This window comes from Lepeophtheirus salmonis, chromosome 11 (assembly GCF_016086655.4).
Source record: "Lepeophtheirus salmonis chromosome 11, UVic_Lsal_1.4, whole genome shotgun sequence".
NCBI lineage: Eukaryota > Metazoa > Arthropoda > Copepoda > Siphonostomatoida > Caligidae > Lepeophtheirus > Lepeophtheirus salmonis.
Window position 1 is genome coordinate 11250820 of NC_052141.2, and position 22367 is coordinate 11273186.

The 22367-nt window shown below is 33.0% G+C and overlaps 1 protein-coding gene and 1 long non-coding RNA gene across 2 annotated transcripts; both read right to left on the reverse strand.

Annotated features, from left to right (window-relative positions):
- Positions 1-7498: 7498 nt before the first annotated feature.
- LOC121126171 (uncharacterized) lies at positions 7499-12161 on the reverse strand. The gene is made up of 2 exons (XM_040721478.2): positions 11852-12161; positions 7499-9685 (listed from the first exon to the last, which is right to left on the reverse strand). The coding sequence occupies exons 1-2, from the start codon at positions 12111-12113 to the stop codon at positions 8427-8429; spliced, it is 1521 nt and encodes a 506-aa protein (XP_040577412.1). The 5' UTR covers positions 12114-12161; the 3' UTR covers positions 7499-8426.
- Positions 12162-19815: 7654 nt separating this feature from the next.
- On the reverse strand, positions 19816-21843 carry LOC139906592 (uncharacterized). The gene is made up of 3 exons (XR_011782227.1): positions 20619-21843; positions 19967-20277; positions 19816-19915 (listed from the first exon to the last, which is right to left on the reverse strand). It is a non-coding gene; the product is annotated as an uncharacterized lncRNA (long non-coding RNA).
- Positions 21844-22367: the final 524 nt, after the last annotated feature.

Sequence of the window (22367 nt, forward strand, 5' to 3'; positions counted from 1 at the left end):
TGGTTTCGAACTATAAATTGTAGACTTGACTGAGACCGTTTGGATGTTTAGTAGAATTAAGTAATTCAGTCCTTTAAAGAAGTTTGGTCCAGGCCGGTTACAAAGAAAAAAAGCTCTAGATCAGTCTAATTTAAAATTCCCTCTAAACCGATACTATAGATCAGTGGTCGGGGAACAGGGGTAAATTACCCCAAACAGGGTAATTTAGAAATTTTTTGGGGTAACGAGAACACTAATTCCTTGTGTTAAATGAAATAAACAAATAAGCAACACCCCACTGAAGGGCCGTCTACAAGAGTGGCCAGGAGGAGCTGTAGCCCCCCCCCCCAAAAAAAAAAAAAAAAAAAAAAAATTAAAATAGGAATTTCTTTTTTCTACAATTTTTTTGTAGACAATGTTTCATTTAATTTAAAATTTAATTTTTGTGAATAGCAATGGATTTTTGAAATAAATTTCCAAAAAAATTGACTTTTTTAATGTAGCTATATATTTAAAAAAAAAAATCCAAAAAGTTTAATTTTTCAAATCAAATCCACAAAACAAGGCCTCAAGATCCTTGGTCAGCTTAGCAATTGGCTTGTCTGGATGAGTTTCAATTGATCGTTTCGAGCACGCTATGCAACTTTTAGTTTGGATTTTATCAGATCTTGTTGAATAAGCTTCTCTCTCGGTCTTTCCCTCCTCATCAAAGCCCTTTATCATGTCAATAACTGTTGGTTTAGGATATTTGAAGAAGGAAATTATCTCATGTGTGAATTGTTCCGCGCAGCAAGCTTCCATGATGGAAATTCTCCTGACTATTTCCATGCTTAAACAACGAGATACTCAAAAAAACCTTCTTATTAAATTCGATAAGTTACACATTTAGCTTGTGTCAAGTATTAAAATTATTATTAAGTAACCTATAAAAGTCTCATAATTAGCCGTTAAAGTTATTCCACCCTGTGTAATTCTGCGGACGTCCCTGGATATGTACATCGATCATCTAATAGAATTTCAATCCTCTCATTTTTAATGTCGTAACCAGTACAATGTTCTAACTTCTACACAACATATTATAATATTTTCTACTTATCAAAAGTCGTTCTTCAAACAAGAAACAAAAAAAAACAATTTCCCAGCATTTATTCATAATAAAGAAATATATTATTTACATTTTTTGTTTTTTGTTTATGAAAACCAATTGGATAATGTTGACATTTCTTTAAAAAAGTTATCCCCCCTCTTTCCCCCCTGTGAAGAATTATAAGTATGTACATTGTACATGTTTGAATATTACTATTAATATTAGTGGTGCTTCGTTTCCGATTTAGAAGAGAAAACCACAGTTATTATTGTAAAAATATATCCTATCAAAGAACGTTTTTTTGAAAAAAAAATCCCAAAAATTAAAAAAAAAAAAAAATCCCAAAAATTAAAAAAATTTTGAAAAAAATTAAAAAAATTAATAGCTATTTAAAACAATCGAAAATACACAGTTCTTCTCAAAAAGTTAAATTTTTTGGAAAAAAATTCTAAAAATAAATCTAAAATCTATGAATTTAAAAATAAAAAAAATAGAAATATTCAGCTGTTTACAAAAAACTAATTTTTTTAAGGAAAAAATTTCAAAATCCATAGTTATTCACAGAAAAATTATTTTATTGGAAAAAAATGGAATAATTAAATTTGCTAATAAAAATCAAAAATTTCTTTATATATTTTTTTTGAGGGGGGAGCAGGATCTACCGTATCGTATGATAAAATAACGGAAACAGAAAAATAACTGGTCATCCCATAGAGATAAAAAGTATAGACTGCTCACTATATAGAATGACGATGCCAATTTATACAAGCGTTCAGCTGATGAACATAAAAGAAACATAAAGATCAAATCATTCAGTTATCATGTCAACATTAGCCTTTCAGTTATCAATAATACTTATTAAAATCTTAATAAATTAATAATTAGTAATAAAATAACCTTCTAATTTTACATAAGGAGTTTGGTACATGGTAAGTTTGTCATAGTGGATAAATTTGGAACTTGATGCATTCTTATTTTTTGATTCGTGAGTTCAATGCTGTTTGCATTCTGTTCAATTGTACTTCAAGAGCGACGGCTTTTTCTAGATTCCCAGAGCACGATCTTGCTAGTAAATTGTGGAAGAAATGTGAACCACAATTATGTGAAAATAAGCTTTTTTACCATAAGTATTTTCATAACTTTATAAAGGGATCATATGTTCTGGTATCCTTGTTAGTTGTTACTTCATTTAATATTCCATACATATTATAACCATCTATTTTGAGATGTCCTTAAAATCCCGTCCTTCTTAAGCCGTCACCAAGATTGGAAACAAGCCAAATGATCAAGGATATGTTTTAAGCACTTCAAGGACTCTGACATCATGCAGCACAGAGTTAAATGCACTCTTGTTGATGGAGCAGTTCCCCCTTTTTTTGGTACTTTCCAATGCAGTCCCATCGACGAATGTTAAAGCGAAGAACTTATCAAAAAGAGAGTACAAAAGAGAATACTGAGGACATGATTGAAAAAAGGCCTGGAATCCTGGGGGAGACATAACAGACACAAACGAGAATACTAGGAATTTATAAAAAATCAATTATTTGTTGTTTTAGGCTTTATGTAATTCACGGTGAATTGAAAGACCAATCGTGGATATTCTTTTAAGAGATCTTACTCCTTCCTAAGAGTCAAAGTTGAGAGTTAAAGATTATTATACCAATAGTAATGAACCTTTTGCATTTTACCGATTTCATATTTATACTTTATATTTCGATATGCGGAAAGAAGAAAAAATGAACAAAGTTGAGGACCCTCATTATCCATTAGGCCTTCAAAATCACATTATTAAGTAAGACTATTTACTATATAAGATTTGAGTGTTTAGGTCCTTTTATTGTTTATATTCATCAATCAGTTGTCTCTCCCTTCAATTTTATTTATTATCTCTACGGGGCATCCTGACAATTTAAAAAAAAATATTTGGGGAGAGAGGAGCTTAAATATCATGACGTTTCATCAGATCAGCCTCAAATGAAGATGTCAGTGAAGATGTTTTTATAGTCGTCACAAATTGTATGATAATGGATAGGGAGTCCATCTCGAGGCTCAGAGTCAGTGATGCATAAAACACTTACTGCTGGTACATATAAAAAACGGAAATGAACATGCTGATCCTGAAGATTTGAAGAATGTTGATGGAGAGAGCTAGCAAGGCTATCTTGACGTTTCATTAGATTAACTACGAACAGCGGTGAGATGCAAGAAATGAACACAAATCCCTCTCTTGCAATGATATTAGTAGGAATTACTCGAATGTTGATCCTCGACTCTGCTCTGAGTACAACAAAGACTTACACTTATAACTATAAATCCGTTCAAGGCCTTGAAAGACGCTCTCATTGATCCACTTTCGGTATCCGAGCAGTGACGACTACAATAACTCCTAGTAATGGAGGAATTGGGAAAGAACAAACCTTCTAAACAACTTTGTAGGATGTGTCAGCTGGTGGACACGACCTCCATTGACGACAATATTCTAAAGATCTTTTAATTCAACGATTTCTTACTGCAGTCGAGATAGTTGTCTCGACGTTGACAGCTAACTTGGAGGTGGTAGCTGCACTTGTGGACAAAGTGAAGGAGGTATCATATCCACAATTAGTTCATCTCCATATACAGAGTTCCAACGACTTGAAAAGATATAGCAAAAACAATGAAAACAAAAACGACACTATTATTAATTGATGTGCCGGCAGACAGACACAAACCTTTTGTGACAACATCTGCCAAATAGCCAGGGACCTCAGAGCTCACAAAACGAATATGGTATGGTATGGTGTTTCCACTGTTGTGGATAAAAGAGACATTGAAGGCTTATGAATATAAAATGATCATGGCCCAGAGGGTGTTTCCCACTCTCAACGCAACCTATGGTATTAGAAATTGGGTAGGGACAAAGAACAGAGCACTGTGCCACTCATCCAAGATCACCCAAAAGTATTTAAAAACTAATACATTTTGTTCTGAGGAGATTTGACCCCCCAACTCCTTCAACCTAAGCCCACTTGACTACTTCGTGTTGCACGCCGTAGAGAGAAAGGTCTACACCCACTGCCACAGAAGCGGGGAGGTCATGAAGGCCAAGGTGGAGGAGGAATGGGTCATCATTTTTCGAACCCGCCTGGACCTCTGTATTGGGGGAGAAGGCGGAATTTTTGAAAGATAATACAAATTAAAATATTGTTCATCTGCTTTTGAATAATTTTTTTTCTGTAGGCTTAATATTAAGCCTAGATTTCTCTTTCTTTCTAATGAATTAAAAAGTTACAAATTAAAATTTTCTTATTTTCTGGATTTTGGTTCATGGTTGATTTTATGTTGACGAACCACTTATATTCTTTTCTGAATAGAATATCTTTGTGAATAATTATTTAATAAATATATGTAGGTCTTATGTATAAGAACTAATAAAGTCGTCAATATCATAAAGAAGTAGATTGAGCTTCATAATTAAAATGTCAATATTTCAATTTACTTTATCCACGTATACGAAAACGAGGTAAAATTAATCAAGAATTTGATTATGAAAATGGGGGAGGGGAAAGAAAATGAAAAGTTTCTTCTTTTTCTTTTTTCCCCAACTAACTAAGTCCTACGTGAGTGACATGAAGAATAGAAAAACGAGAGAGAAAGAAATCTTCATTATTTTATAGAGTACATTCATATATATACCATTGAGAGTACTTGAGACTCAATAAAGTACATATACATTAAAACCGGAGGAAAAAAGTAAAAGACATTGAATGTCCAGCTGGTCAGCCTCTCATACTGAGTGATGCTATCCTGTGTATTTTGGACATGTTAAACAAAAAAAAACCGACAAACTAAAATGTAACCCTGACCATTTGAAGAAATATTTTCCTCAATCCTCAATTTTACTTTAAACACAACAAGGACTTATACAAAACACATATAACTCGAGTTGAGTGTGTTTTTTTTTTATAAAACTACAAATAGAAAGCAAAAGCGAGACTGAAAATATTACTGAATTAAGACCTATCTTAATATCAGCTCCTTATTACAGGATTTTGGGTGGGAGAGGAATAATTACTGCTATAAAGAGGAAAACCATGAAAATTTAAAATAGCCTGAGTGTAAGGAGCAAAACTCTTAAGTTGGTACTTGTTTTGTATGAAATAAATAAAAAAGCTACAAAAAACTCGTCTCATGTGGATGAAAAGCAGAGTTTAGCTTGGGATTCTTTTTCGAGCCCATTATAACATGTAAATCTTCTTAGACTTACTGCTTACTCATAATCCCAGTTTGTTTTTAAAGTAGCCTTTGTTTGACTGTTTTTTTTTTAAGACTAGCGGGAGTACTCGACATTACTTGGAATTACTTAGCCGTCTGAAAACATTTATTTCTTTATATATTATCATTAATCTGCATTCATATTAATGAGCATCAGTGCCACTAGAAACAATCTTGCTACAAGTTGAATAAAGTAAAATATTGATTTATTGACTTTATAAACTGTTGAATTATGCTTATGACCACGAATAAAATAGGATTAATCCGTGGAACAAAAACAATTTTGTGGGGTTATGAGTACCTTTTATTAAATGTATTATAGTCCTTCGGGTAAACATACTATTATTGTTAGTTTAAGATCCTTTGATATGTATCTAGATATCTAATATAGTATCATAGTACGTGTTTGTCCATCTGTTATTCCGCGGATAACCAGGTTTATCTTAGTTTTCTTAGTATGTGTGGATAATAAAATAATTCGTAATAAAAGGAAAAAAGAGGAATAGCGAGTTTGTCTTAGTATGTGCTCAATAAAATATATAATACGGGTACATCCTAGTTTGATATTAAATTACAAATACAGAGTCCATTAGAGAACTACAATTTTTTTTAAATGACCAGTTTCAATAATTCATTAAAAAAATATCATTTTTTTGACTGACGAGTTTGTTAAGGAGTAAAAAGTGTATCGATTGTTCAGGAAAGGAACGAGTATTCAGGGGGTAACGTGTAAAGTTTGTAACTCCTCGGAGATTTTTTTTAGAAACGCGAAAATACTCATGTAGTAAAAAAATCAGCTTACAGAGCATCACTAGAAAATATAAATATTTTGTAAATACATTTCGATCCGAGAGAATTCTTCTTTTTTGAGGGAGATGTTCCCACCTCCACAAACTATTAAATAATGAACAAAAAAGAAGAAAGAGCACACGCAACAACTGTTTTTCTTTTTCCAATCTGTGAACTTAGGTTTTCATAAACAATTTGAAATTGTAGTATGATAAAAAGGTATTGTTCATATGTAATATCAAATAAAGGAAATTGACTAGTCCTCTTTTGTTGAAAGGTATATTTTTACTAATTATTTTCATGATCATTATAAAAGCACAACAGAGTAGTATTTGGTTCAAATATAGTTCAAATCTTTACCCGTTGTAGTATTTTAAATAAATTAAATAATAAACTAACAATATAGCAATTTGAATGTAAGAAGTGCATTCCGTACTCAATTAATTATCATTCCACATGATGGATTATTCATATTTGAAAATACTTATAGATTGACAAACAAGCATAATATCAGGCACATTATTCACAGTTTTAAATATACAACTCTGTAGATTCGAGCCCCTTAAGTAACTACGTAGTGCAGACTGTTTCGTACTCTTTGAAAAAAGAAAAAAAAATAACGTTTATGTAGTCTTCTTTCTTTTCCAAAACCAGATTGCTACAACTTTTCTGTGCTTTACCGTTTTCCTCACTTACGTCTCTCATTTCCTCGTTCTCTCTACGACTCTACATTTCAGTGCATCCTTGAATCTTTTTTAGAGGTTTGCCTTCCTACAGCCCTCAGCATCTATTTCTCACAGATTATGAATTACAAAGAAGTGGAATTCTCTGTTCTTGCCTGATATTATACTTGTGAATGATAATTAATAGATAACGGAGAAGTGAGTATCACCTCTTCCCTTCAAATCTCTGTTGTGTTTATTTATTCCTTAAATAACTAACACGTTAAATATTCGAGCTAAATTCGAATAATATCTTGCTGTGTTGTGTTTATATAAAGATCATCAATGAATAAGGATAATAAGGAAATATTTTCGGTCAAAAGTCCACTGACCATTAAAATTACGACTGGAAAAGAAGACGCAGCCCTGATTCTCTTTTTATTTTTATTTATTTACTCAATCATTCTGGCGTGTCTAGTTAATAAGAAGTCCTTCATAAAAGTCCATGGTTAAAAAAAAATCATTTAGTTTCGTATCTTTCATTTAATTAATTTTCTTTTTATCAGTTATGGGAAAATTAGCATACTTTATTACATTTTTATATAGGTATATGCTGATCAATTAATCAATATTTATCCCGTTCATATCTAAATACAAAAAAGAAAAGAAAAAAGACTATTTCTTTCTTAGTAACGTGTGATGAATAAATCATAATACGAATACAAAATTCTGAGAAATTTTTGTTCCTTTATTAACTAAAATATATTGATGTATGTAACGTATATTTGTACAATGAAAGATTCTGACGTCCTGATTGGAAAAAATTAAACAACTAACAAATTCTCTAAGTGCTCTTCTTTTTCTTTCTTTTAGCCTCTTTTTGCAACTTTTTGCGAAGTGTCTTTTTCTTCTCCAGTTCCTTCTTATTCCGCTCCTCGTCCACCTTGTCCTTCAACTCCCAAAACCATTGAAAGTCATAAGGAAATGGAGACTTCACCTTATACCCATAGTCCACATACAACTGCTCTCCTTTCTTTATGGGCTTAAAGTAGAGCCCAATGCTGGAAATGAGTCCCCAACGTGGGGATTCAAAGTCTACAAAGGATGCATGACTATCATAAAATACATGATTTAATTTTTGTCCCAGAGTAGGGAGAAACATTCCTGGAAGGTCCTTTTCCGGGGGGATGTTTAGCGTAGCATCCACAAATTGCATTCCTAGTGCATATTTAGAACAGTGTCGACGGTATTCATCACTCTTGGATGTGTTCATTGAGCAAGATGCCTTGTAGGCTTCAGTATCTGGAGGATAATAGATGTGATAGCTGTAAAGACATGCAATGTCCCCCACTTCCATGTCAACCTTGACGTGAACTCCTTCTCCGTACTCCCCTGCGTCGCTGAGATACACACGCTTTTGGTCATAGGGGTCCAGAATGTGGGGGCCTGCTCCTATACTATCATTGGTAGGAGGATCGTAGTAAAAGGGGCGTTTCTCTAACTCGGACATTTTGAATTCCAGTCTCGGAATAGGACTCCTTTCCAGGTCGAAAGATACATTATCCACGTCACACAAATAAGCCTCCCGCATGATCTTGTTCTCAAATTTCCCAAGGTAAGAAGTCTCCATGTCGGGATACAAATATGCAATCTCCTCACCAGTGATATAACCTGTTTCGTTGAGCTGACCGGTCAATGTTCCAAGACCCAACATGGCAATCCAAAAAAGGACCGCGGACCTTTCCGTTTTCGTATAAGAGTATTGTTGAGGCCATTTCAGATACATAGCGTCGGTGAACGTACTTAAACGGAAGGATTGGAACAGCTCCATGAATAATCATAGGACCGTGAAGCGTATTGGATATGATGTGAACGTAGCCCTTACGAATATCCTCGTATTGAATTTTTAGGAGGCCATCCTGGAGGGTTCCATGATCAAATTGAGTCCAAATATTTGCAATTGTAGTATTGAAAATTTTGTCTGGTGTTTGATTCTCACTCATGATAGAGATCCACGTCGGGCCATGAAATCGGCCCTCGCTGTCCAGTAGTCCTTCCCTGTGAGTCATGTTAACTCTTTCTCCGCACAAAAGGCCTGTATACAGATTTATATTATTTCCAGCTGTTCGAGTTATATCAGTTAAAAAAAGTATTTTTGCATCTTTGTCGACTGGTTTAAGCGTATTTCTAAGTTTAATGGTCCATAATGCCTCATTATCCAAAACACTTTTCCTGAAACGAATAAGTCTACTTGGAGCAGGTGCCTCAGACTCAGGAGACAGCTCTTTTTCGCTCGGAAGAGCTGAGATGAGGGAATGTTTTATCAAGGAGTAAACCTCCTCCGGGGCTGGATATGTTTTTTCCCACAACAAATACTTAATACAGTCTTGAGTATCATCTTTAAAAGTAAGGCCATTGGGAGAATATGGATCATATAAAAAGTCTAGATATCGCGGGAAGGTCCCTCCAATAAACGTATTTGTTGAGGAATTAAAAACTAGACTTTGATAGGCATCCATTTGATGGGCAGTTTCGTTCGTATGAATAAAGTCCAAAAGGTAAGAAGTGCCATCCACTATACTTTTCCAATAGTATCCAACTGGTGAGTTCATGGATACTATTTCTGCTCCTATAAGCTCCTTAGAATGAGAAAAGGATCGTTTGAGTCCATGAGGAACACCCTCATGAAAACTGGATATTACGAAACCGGTTTTTCCATTAAAAGTAATCTTTGCGTTCCCTTGGAGAGTGCCATTCACAAAGGTTCCGACAATACTCTCAATATAGGCTCCAGAGTCAAACTTTGTAGGGAATTCGATACATGTGGAATGAAAGTTCTTGTCCGGAGTTATTCCATCAGATCCCAGCTTAAATTTACCAGGGCCATGAAATCTATCCAATGTATCATATTTCCCTTAAAATATAAAAAATTAATTATGAGTAATGATCTTCATGCCATGTCATTAAAATTAAACCGACTCTAAGGAAAGAGACAACATGCTAATCCCTAATGAGAAATATAAAATTGTTATATTTATCTACAAAAATCCCATCCCTAACAACAACTCGACTCAAATGATGACCATAGTGGAAATAGACAGTTTTATACCAATCAGTAGCGATGTAAAAAATGTCTAAACTTTCAAAAGTGTCACTTACGACTAGGTTTTTATTTATTCTCAACCTCGACTATCAAAAGGGAGACCTCGTTATCACAAAACAATCTTTACAAGACTTTATACGTCATGCCTATAACTTATGATCCGTTTCAAAAAGGAGAGGAATACATTTTCTTGTTGATTCCTTGTCCCATATATATATACTGACTTATTGAGGTAACACGAATTATACGCGCTATATGAAATTCGATTTGAAGGAGAGGACTTTTTTAGTAGTAAAACCCGTTAAAAAGAAGATATTATTTTTCAAAGTTCACTTTTTTATCATTTTCTTTGTTGTTTTTTTATAGTATGGTCAGGCAATAGAAACATTTTACTCATGATAAATAATTTACAATAATGTATGTCAGACAAGATACACTGTAAAATTTAATCCTAATCGGGTATTTACTTAATTTTCAATCTGGTCATTTCAACACTGTAAACTTTAAATAATCGGAACTTAACCAACATTTATTCAGCAACCTTTTTAATTGCAAGTTTATATAATAAGTAATAGCCAAAAAGTTTTAAGTCTAGGTATCAAGTCAAACAGTTACAGAACACTCCCCTCGTTGCAAAATTATACAATTTTGCTATGAATATAAAGTTAACATTTTCATCAACAACTACAAAAATTATTGTTTACATTAATATTAAGTTTTCTTATAATTTAATATCATAATATACAAAAACGTGATATGAGGGGAATATACCACACAATACCGGAATTCAGAACAACTCCAAACACCGTGTTACGGTAAATCTGCAGAGTTTGAAACTGCGTTTTATATAAGCTAGGCATCTTATTATGTCCAAGAAAAAAAATTGACTATGATATACGAATACGCTACGCTTTTAATTAAATATTACTTAGTTATATTTTGATACAGTATCGAATAAAATAACATCTAGGATTTTAATATTATGAAATATATGTATACTCTATATATATGTAATTCATTTTAAAATTGAGGAGAAGCAATATTACGATGACGATTTTTCAATTTCTTTTTTGGGAATATGTTGCTTGATACAATAATGAAAAGTACTTTCCGTATTTTCTTATTGCCAGCTATTAATTAATATTTAGATAACAGTTGTCAATTATCCTATAGATTGAATTGATAATCCTATCAATGACTGAGTATGAAATGGCACGAATTATAATTAATGAAGGCCCTGGATTGATATAAATTAATATACAAATCAAAATCCTATGTAATACTTTTTTCTAGTTTATAATATATGTAGTCTGCTGCTTTAAATCATACAAAAGTCATCTTATGAAGAGAAATAAAAACAGGTTCGAGCAAAACCCTCTTCATATTTGTTTATTTCATAAAGCTGGTCGTTACTGAACTAGTTTCATCACTAATTATCTTCAATATTCTTAAAGTTTATTTTGTAAGTTCGTCAATGCCACATAACTCCGGATAATACCCACTACTACCGCTGGTAAAATAATTATTCCCATTAGATATATCCTCATTCTTAGCCGGTTCCGACAAAGGAGTGATTTTTTTTCCTACTACATTCAAAACATGATTAAACATTCGTATGTGGTCAAAATAGACAGAGAGTAACCTGAAGGATTTGTTACGGAGTTATACATGTAAAAATTGTTCAGTAATTTCTTGCCAATATCCTTTGTTATTTCGTTCTTCCCCTCTTTTCCTTGTCACAGCTGATTGTAGTTGATTAGATCTTCTCTAAAACATTCTTCAAATTGTCAGGGTTACCATGTTGATTTTCGGTAGCAATTTTTTTAAGATCCCCAAAATACACCCGATTTTCATCACTTTTATTAGTTTTATATATACAACTAATATGTTTTTGCATTGGGTCAATGAATATTGTATTCCATTGAAATGTCTGTCCCCTCGTTACTTATTAGAGATTCTATAATTTAAATTACGTACCCGTAAATTGATAGCCCGTCCATTTTTCATCCTTTATACATCGACGACTCCTAAACCATGGTGTTGAAGGGATCCACTCATTACGTGTTTTTGGGATTTTAACCTCACATTTGATTGGCTTTGGACTTGATAGCTCCTTTAAATACTCCTTCAATCTGTTGCCCACGTCTTCATTGAAAGTGTAGAGATCATTTGAAGCAAGGAAGGCTGGAGCAATAGCCAAGATCTGAAGGATCCTCAACACATTCATTTTAAAAAACATTGTCTCTCTACTTAAAACGCTAGAGAGAAACTGTACACATCAAAGGCACTCAGGTAACATATATCTGGAGTTTGTACAATGCAGTTTTTGTTCTATACTTAGTCTTCATTTAACCATTTCTTTTCCTAAATACGTTGTTTACAAAAATTGGTATACTTAGTTAATCATTTGTGAAATTTAGTCGATTCTTTAGTAGATATATTTAAAAATTATGTAATGTGAAAATTTGTAGAGCGTCAACATAAAACAATCTTGAACAAATATCAAGAAAAAGAGAAAATCCAACTATATTATTTTCCTTCAAATACTCGTACACCGCATACATGTCAATATTTCATAGACATAGTTGAGTGCGTTATAGGCTTCTTATTCAAATTACTGGAATGATTATAGATATCCATGAATTTGTTCTATAGTTGTGAATCTTTATTTGATTGAAGATACTTATATTGTCTCCGATATTGCCTTTCAAATGCAATAAATGTTTGGATGATGGAAACTGCAGGTATTTCACTCGAAATGCACGCAAAAGGTGTAGCCGAGGGGGTTGGCATTAGGACCGTAGGAGAGCCAAATAAGTCATTCAAAAGAGTTACGCCGTAAAATGGGTTTATTTCATTGTTGGTATAAAAAGCAGCCTCTCCACCCTCACAAGGCTTGTTCCACTCACTTTTTTATATCTCTCTGAACAGTCTAGTATTAAGCCCCGAGATCTCTTGGATGGGCTTTCATGGACTTGAGAGGATTGGCCCGGGGTGTTTTCTTTAATTCCTCCGGGTCCAGTTTGGTCTTTCTTGACAGAACCCTTTTTCCTGTTTAACATTTTAGAATTGCCGACGGCGTACACTGTAGTCCTGGAGATTTCAGTTGGGCTATTTCCAACGCCAAGGAGTAAGCAAATAGAAATTCGTCAATCACTTTCAAGTGTCATTTTCTCGACTTGCAAGTAAGTTGTTGTGTAACTAATTGTTTATACTTTAATATATCAAAATATAAATTAATTTCAACCGCTCTACCTCAATTAATTCTTAAATTAGTAAGTGTTCAGATTTCAATAGAACATCCGGTATTAGTGGTAGGATGTTTGCCTATTTAGATACAAATTCCACAAAATAAGTATTTTGTGGCATAAAGGAAAGTTCATGTCCCAAGGTATATTACTCATAAATACATAATAACCTTAATACAAATGTATAGGTGGTAATTAAAATGACTGACATTGTCCTAAAATAATCATTTTAGGACAAAAGAAATTACAACTTATACAAAAATCACCACATGTAAAAACAATTAATATACATACAGATCAATATTTCATACACATATTTGAGTGAAATATAGGGTTTTTATTCAAATAATGAGGATAGTTAAGAACCTTTATTTGATATGGCACCTTTTATGGCTTTAAACATAAAATCTATCAAATTATCATTCTTTTACACTGGAAAGGGTTAGTAAGATTAATTTGTTGACAGCAATGAAGGATCATTGATTACTCCTCAAAGAGTAGGAATGTAATCCTCACTCATTTTCAAGAAACATTATTCATTCTTGCTTCTGTATTGACATTTGTTTGTACTTCTAAAAGATTTACACATAAATCTTGACGAACAACGCAAGTAAGAATATATTACAAATCATTTTTTTACTTTAATGCAATGAAATCCTTTTGATGTAGGTTCAGGTCATTGGACCTAAATGTTCCTTTTCATTTGACTCGGCTTTGCAATTTTCTAATTATAATAACCTGTTTATTAACACGGGATTACCTTGCTAACACAAGAATATACAGTGTATTTTGTTGAGAACTGTAGATATTTTTTTGCTTCTATTCTCTTAATCCATGTTTTAAACGTTGATAAGTTGAGTTATAATTAATTCTTTATAAGCTGTCAATAATAAATTATCAAGAATAATTTATTATTGAATAGAGAGAGGATTTTCATGCCACGTCAGCGTTGTTGATGTCGGCCATTTTGAGCGTCTAACCAAAACATGGCTATTAACAATGAAAACCTTTTTTATAAGTCAAATGGAAAATCATGATCTTTTGCGTTATGCTCAAATGAGACCAAGAAATAAAAGGACTTCAATCCTCACTTTCAATCAAAAAACCTACCCCTTTATTTCCTCGTTTTATTAAACATATATATGGCCTTCAAGTGTAGTAAAAATATGTTTTAACATCGTTATACAATCTTATTTCCATATTGTATATGAAAATCAACTATTAAATAGAGATAATTATATATTTTTTACGAATTATTCTACTTTTCTTTTCCCTAATTGATAGAAAAAAAATAATAATTGAACAATTTTTGGCAAATCTAACGATTTTTTAATAACTATTCAGGAGCGTTTCACGGATTATATGAATATTAAATTTTTTGAAAATCAAATATCAAGTTTTTTGAAAAATATTTCAAATATAAAAATTTTTCGGGAAAATATATTATATAATGAATGGCTTTTTACAAAAAATTGAAATTGAAATTTTATTGAATTAAAAAATTTGAATTATTTTAATTAAATTTCAAATATTACATTTTCTAGTACAAAGCAAAAATTGCTTTTCTTTGGGGGGGGCTAGAGCCTCTCTAGCTCACACCCTGCATACGCCTATGCTATTACTTTGATGATATTCAAATATCAGTGTTTATCCTTTGCATCAAAATGTATTCAATGGAAGGTTTGCGTATTTTTATATCCTCAAAAAGCCATTGGATGAAGTTTAATAAGGGTTTATTCCAATTTTGCCAATTTAATATTGTAAAAATATCTACTTTGTCCCCCAAGATGGGATCTCCTTCAATTATGATGCAATGTATGACGTCAGTGAAGCCGTTTTGTAATAATGATACAGATGTAATGATGTAAATCGTGTGTATTTTTAGCTATCCCGATTTGATTTTCTTTTGGAATTGGTAATCTAAAAATTGAGTTTTCTTTTCCTCAGCTTTTGTGAATATTATTTAACAGCTGAGTAGTGAATTTCCTTTTCTACTTAAGAGAAAAAGTTTGAATATTCGTGTGTCCTCATAAAAGACAGAGAGTAAACCTAAAAATTGGTTTGAGTGGTGTTATTGTAAGTCGTTGTATTGGACTCAGAGTAGGATAGAGTAATTCTTGCTTATGTCCTTGTTTATTTCCTTCTCCTCCTTTTCCCTGGTCACATCTACTTGACGTTGATATAATGAAACGTCATGACAGCTAAGCGTCTCTCCTGCAAAACATTTTTCAAATTGTCAGGATTACCATGTGTACTTTTGGTTTGTATTACATGCTCAAAATACAGAAAATTTTCATCACTATACAAAGGAGGGTTGAAAAGTCCGTGCAAAAGTCTGAGAGATGGCACTACTGGTCCGTTTCGAGGTGATGTTTAGTTAATAGCATCTTTTGGAAGATCAAAAACCAACTCTCAGCCAGATTGTTATATTTATTTCTGTTTGTCATTCGTTTGAATCGAGAAATCGACCGGAAAGATTATGGCAACTTTCTTTTGGATTCGCAAGGAACTACCTTATTAACCATCTTATTACATGTGCATATTATTTATCGTTATTGGACTTTTTGAAAACTGAGCTGCAAGAAAAAAGCCCACAATTAGCACACAAAAATGCCTTTTTCCATAACGACAATGCACCAGCGCAAACCTGAGCAGCTCTGGTTGCAAAATTAATGGAGATGTCCATAGCACTATCAATCAGATACACATTCATTCTTCTGTCATCCATCGCCATATAATCGATTTTATCAATAATTTCTATAGTAGTAACCTCAACAGGGCGTCCAGAACTTTCAGCGTCACTTGTGCCCATATGTCCACTCGGAAAATTTTGAAACCACTTAAAATCTGTTCGAAGTTGCTGAGGCTCCATAATGTTGGTCAAGCTTCTTTTTAGTCTCCTGAGGTGTTTTGCCTTTCATAAAGTAATGCTTAATCAACCTTTGAAATTATTTTTCCTCCATTTTTTGAAAATCCCTCCAATTCAAACGAATACCAAACAAAAAGAAATATACCGATCTGATTGAAAGTTGATTTGTGTTCTTCCAAGAGGTACTACTAACTAAAGGTAATCTCAATACGTGTCATCTCTTGGACTTTGCACGGACTTTTACAACGATCCTCGTACATGAGCGTTGTTTATTTATATTAGTTTGTTAACAAAGCAACATAGCGTGGCGTCCTCTTGTGGAAAAATAATGCAACTCCATGAATAATTATAAAAATTATTAGAGAACATATTTATGTAATAGTGGACGGGATATGAGAGCGAGACATTTACTATTACTGAATTAAGATCATTGTTCTTCAGCTACCTGTTATATAATTTTGGGAGGGAGAAAATGAAATACTGCTATAAAGAGGTGAGAGGACTACATTTAAAATAACATTAGTTCAGGGAAATATTATAATTATAATCATACTTAAATTTATATATTTTTTTTATTATGTATTTTTAAATCAATTTACACCAAAGATAGGCGAGAATTCTTCTGTTAGAGGGAGATATTAACACACAAACACTACTAAATAAATAATAAACAAAACGAAAGAGCACACACATCAACCGTTTGTCCTTCTCTAACCGCAATACTTAGTATTTGTCATTACACACTTTTCAATAGAATATAATATAGATGAATATTGCTCACATAGAGGGCCCTCTGAAAATTATTCTTTGTATACCCCATTTTTTTGTAAGCAACTAGTTTACAGATAATTTTTTTATATCTTTGCTTATGGCCTATTGGCAAACAATTACCAATTGATTTTGAACATTTTTTCTATTTCTTTTCGAAAGAAAGTTTGTGTATGGAATAAAGGTAACGAAGTGATAAATAAATAAGTGTATCCTCCATTTTGTTGTGTTTGCCCCCTTTAAATATAAGTTTTGTCATCCATTGTATTTAAAGTGGAGGAGGACATAAATTTAACTCCCAAAAAAAAATCGACTTATAGGTTTTTTTTATTATTTTTATTTTTACCGGACTCTGTGTCTCCATCCAATAGTTTCTCCTTTTATTCTACTTAACCTCATTTTCATAATATAGGTAGATCTTAAAAAAGCAATAATTTATTTTAAAGATACATTTTCTTCATTGAAAACTTTGTTGAATATGTTTTGAATCACGTAACCTTTCTTTAAAAAAAGAAACAGGGAGCAAGGCCTTAAATCATTTGGTAATCATCCAATTCTTTCCAATAAAATCCAGTAAATAGTAGGTAATTTTTCAACCAATCAACGTTCAGTACACTAATCAGGGAAAAAGAAGCAGACACATTGATTATTGAAAATAAAAAACCGTGGTTAAATTTTTATTCAACAAGGTTAATAGAAATACAAGTTTATACCAAAACAAGAGTACGACTAATGATCGACTTCCACCACACTTTTTCATATTGACGTCATTCTGTATGATTGGTTGCATGTTTGGTCAGAATCTGATTTTCTTGCCGAGGAGTCGGCGATACATCAAACGGAAAATTCGAGCGAGCCCGACTATATGATGGTCTAACCTTGTATTCACGAAGTAATGCCGTATACCATGAATAAATTACACAAGAAAAGGATACGAACTTTTCTATACTCCATAGTCAAACCAACCACCTCACCTCCAGCCTCAACAATTGCTTCCAACCTTGCCCTGAAGCTGGTGCAAGTCCTTGGTAAGGAACTCCTAATCTATGTGGGCCACTCCCTCGAGAACGGAAGCCCACAAGGAGTCATCAGTGTTATGTTGAATTTTATGGGTCTCTCTCTCTCCATGACACTCCACACGCATAGTAGATGTCCAAGGGATTCAGATCAGAGATTAGGAGCTTCGAAATTTGCACAATTCTCTTGACCTTCAAAGCCTCTGAAGGCATCTGCCTGACTTCCAAAACGTTGCTGTTGAACCTCAGGCCACAGTGGATGGAGGTCCTGATAGTGTGGGGATCCACACTCATTCTGCCTGCCAGGATCCTCATGGAGATACTGGGATCGTCTATCGTTTTTTTCAAAAGCAACCCTATGGAGCAAAAAGAGAATATAACATAAGAAAATTTTCATCTTTCCTTTCTGAAAATATAAACAAAGGGAAGCGCGCTAAACATGCATCATCAAATTTTACTAACTTTTTGTTCATTCCTTGTTCCATAGGATAAATTTAGAAAAAAAAAAATTAGGCAATTTTTGTAAATTAAAAAAATGTCTATCAAAATTACTTAATGCAAAGCACTACAAATGTCCTTTTAGTACATATACATATTGACTAAGTAAAACGTTTTTGCTTTTTTTCATAATTTGATCGAGATGTGGGATCTAATGATGACTTTGTAGGACAATGTAATTTTTCATTGGTCATTTTTATACCAATTGAAAAATTTTACTCACTACTCGTAGTTGAAATAAAATAAAAAGATGAAAATCAAATCGATCTAACGTACAGCAAATAGTTTTAGTGAGGTAAGGATGGTAATGAAGTCATCCTCTGTGAAATGGAGGCTGTATACTCTTGAATTTTTAGCTATTGTCTAAACTGTCTCTCGTTTTCTTTTTTGTTAACTTTAGATCTTGAAATGGCTCTCTATCCCACTTTGATTGGAACTATTGATTAGGGGGGCACATTGAAGCCCAGGAACCTTTGCAAAATAATGTCAGGGTTCTTGGGAGTGGCAACATATCTCTACTGGCATCCAGGGGCACATCATTTCCACCCCATCTTCTTCAAAGTTACGGCGAGTCGATCACCACGTGAAGAAAACAAAACTTTGTTAGTTATTACTTTTTATCAATAATAAAGGGAACAAGCTAAAGATAAAGGCCACCTTCTGATACCAGCACGCGTTTCTTATTCTAAGAGAGCAGTCCAGATTAATTAAGAGCGTCATTGATTGATCAAATTCCTTTTGTTTAATAATTAAAGTTGATAATTCTGTAGAGAAAAACGCGTGCAAGGAGAAGGGGAGGAGGGGGGAGAAAGACTTATGATATCATTGTTTAAAATACTGATGTGATTATCAGCTGCCTGCCTTATTAAATAACAATAAATTATAAATACAGAATATTGAAATAATAGATTGATCCAAATAATATTTTCTTGTTCTGACATGAATTCAGTTAAATATGTCATAACTTTAAGTTGCTAAATACAAGCCCGATGTGGAGTTTAATCAAAAAGATCATCACCCTTTTTTCCTAATGTGGAAGTTCCTATATACAATTGTGCAGAGGATAGATATATCTCAACGGATGAGATATAAATAATTATTAATAATATAGTAAATGTCAAAATCATAAAATTAGATAATAAATATACTAATAAAAAAATATTAGAATTAAATCCATCGTACAGATTTAGTGCAAACGCTAATTATGTAGTAATGTCCGGCGATATTTCTCCTTATTAAGAGCATCAAAAAAGATTTCCCCCGTTATTTATGCTTATATAACAACATACTATTATCCTGAAGGATATACAAAAATTGCTAATTATAATGCTACACCTAATTCAACTACCCCCGTTGTTGTGACCGTTTAAGCAGTTGTTTTTGCCTTTTATGAGGTTTCTAAACACCATTTCTTGGAGCCTATCAACCATAGCTAAGCCTTAAGTGATAAAAAAAGATAACATTTATTGACTATGTAATATTGGAAAACCTAATGATCATACCCAAGTCCTTCAGTGAAGAAACTAGTTTCAGACAAACTAGTTGCGAACCATCCAAAGCTACTACCCCCGTTGTTGTGACCATTAAAGCAGTTGTTTTTGCCATTTAATGAGTTGTGTATCATAATTCTTGATAATTTTAGCTAAAATAGAATCATATTTTATGGTTAGATTAAAAAAAAATGAATACTTACTGTTAGATGGTACAAAATACAGAGTTACATTACGCAATTAGGTGCGGATGCCTCTGGAATGGCAGAAAAATTGTTCTATCATGTTGATTAGATAAAAAACGATCCAAAAAATTACCATCCAAAAGAAATCATGGACTTGAGTGTCTTTAGTCTTTTCAACAGCTATGAAAATATCATTATCTCCGATTTTCCCTTTAATTTTGGAGATTACATTCTTGCTACCAACTTCATTAATCTATAAAGAGTCCTTCTTCAAGGAACAGATCTATCGGCATATTAGTCCATAAATTTCGAGAAAATGGGGTTGTCCACTGTGAAAAAATTTTATTAGATGAAAGAAGCATCTTTAAGAAGTCGGTGTTTAAGTTAGAGTTGTCAAGAATCATCATGAGTCAAATGTTTTTGTATGCGATCATATTTTTGATGTGGGGCAAGGATATTAAGTGTCGTTCGACTCTAGATGGGGGGCTGTAAGAGTACATGCATCGACATATTCCACAAAATATTTTGTTAGCACCCAGTAGGTAGCTTCAAATTTAATGGCCTCCATTAATTTTAATCCAGACGTAAGTAGATTTTTTTTAGATATTTCACAAATAATATTAATATATTTCCAAAGGTATGTGGCAACATATATAAATTCTTTATTAACCTTTTCTGTGCATATCTGATGAATTTTGGAAGAAGTTTGAACAGTCTGTTATTTAAAATATCAATGAGTATCTTGTAGGAAGTGTTCAACTGCGTTAATGGTCAGTGCATATTGATGTCCAGATCGTCTTTGTTTCTTTTCGTAGATAGGGTATGACTTCATCCTCCGGTCAGTGTTTATGAGCCTGACGGTTTACATGGCGCTTTTTGGAAAGAGCGTTAATCGGTGTCCTAGGAGATGACATCAAGAAACAGTTGAGTCCTACGAGGAATACGGAAGTGCTTTTTGTATTACTCTGTTACTTCAGAGCTTTTCTCATATATGCCCCTCCTCCTTCCAGTGATAACAGATGATTTTTAGATGCTCTTTGAACCTATATATGAGCATCTTGTTGATGTACGGTTGGCTGTGCCCTGCACAAGCAAATTCGATTATGGTGTTCCTCCAGGTCTCCTACATCGTAAATACTCTTTTTGAATTAAAAGTAGCGCAATTAACTTACAGCTAACGCTCAATCCCTCACCTTTAAATTGAAATAACCCTGTTACATTCAATTCCTTATTGTTCCAGATGTAGTTAAAAATGGTCCGGATTGACCTGAATGACCCTGTACTTATTTTACTATGGCCTCCAAGAAGATAACATCCTTTTATCAGAGCTCTTCGATGGCCCGAGACACGCCGGGGAATCCTATGCTCGTAAAATATATTTTTTTGACTCTAAGTTCAATAAGTATGGGTATAATAAAAAAACACAACTGAAAAAATGATTAACTATTTTCAAAAATATTAATTAGAAGTTATACACAGAAAATCAAACAAATTAATAAGGACAGAGGATACGATATAAAAGTTATTAATATTGAATATTACAAAGGTTTATTTATTATAAAGGTCTGTAATAGGGACTTATGACCTCGTGAATAATTTCCTCTATGCTCAAAAATCCATAAACTCCTCCAGATCTTCAACGGAATAATCGTATACTTCTATAAGAACACATGAGATCAATAAAAGACAAAATAATCGACTGAAAGTTCAAGTGAGGAACAAAAAAAGCTCTGAGCCTTCCTCCACCCCTCAATCATTGAAATTCTAAAGTCATTTTCTTCTTAAGTCAACTCTGCTGCATCTCTTACTCAAAGACGTCTATTTCATTGATGAGAATCCTTCAGTTTCCTTGATGCATTTAACGTCGAAATAACTTATCTCAATCACAATTCCCTTTATAAGGTAGAGTTTGTGATGAATAATCTATAAGGAGAATTATATAACCTGGACCCTTTATTTATTTATTACTCGATGATTCTAGACTCTTAAAGAAAATGTGCCTCTCTTTTCTTAATATTTTTGTCTGCAATGTATATTTATTTCTGTATAAAAACATATCATTTCATTTTGAATATGCCGCCTACATATTTACATCGAAGATAGATATATTTTGCAGCATGACAAATTCGCCGCCTTTTTATGTTTATTTATTATCTGTTCAAATTTAGCTGTTGTATCTCGATCAACTTAATTATATACCTAGACAGAATAAGAAGGAAATAGGAAAATAATACTTTGTCAAACAAAAAATGCTGGATTAAATGAGATACCATTTGAAGACTGGATATCAACACTAACTATAATAATTGGAAGTAATATTGAGGAAACAACCCAAGAAAATCCCTTTTGTCTAAGTAAATCGCATGAGTAGTCACTTTTGGAGGTTCTCTCCATTTTCCAAAGAGACGAAAAGTGCCAA

Excerpts from the sequence above, each read along its gene's own strand:
- LOC121126171 (XM_040721478.2), bottom strand. The coding sequence starts at position 12,113 with ATGTTTTTTAAAATGAATGTGTTGAGGATCCTTCAGATCTTGGCTATT. Across the intron at positions 9,686-11,851 it reads GACGGGCTATCAATTTACGG|GGAAATATGATACATTGGAT; the intron begins GTACGTAATTTA and ends TTATATTTTAAG.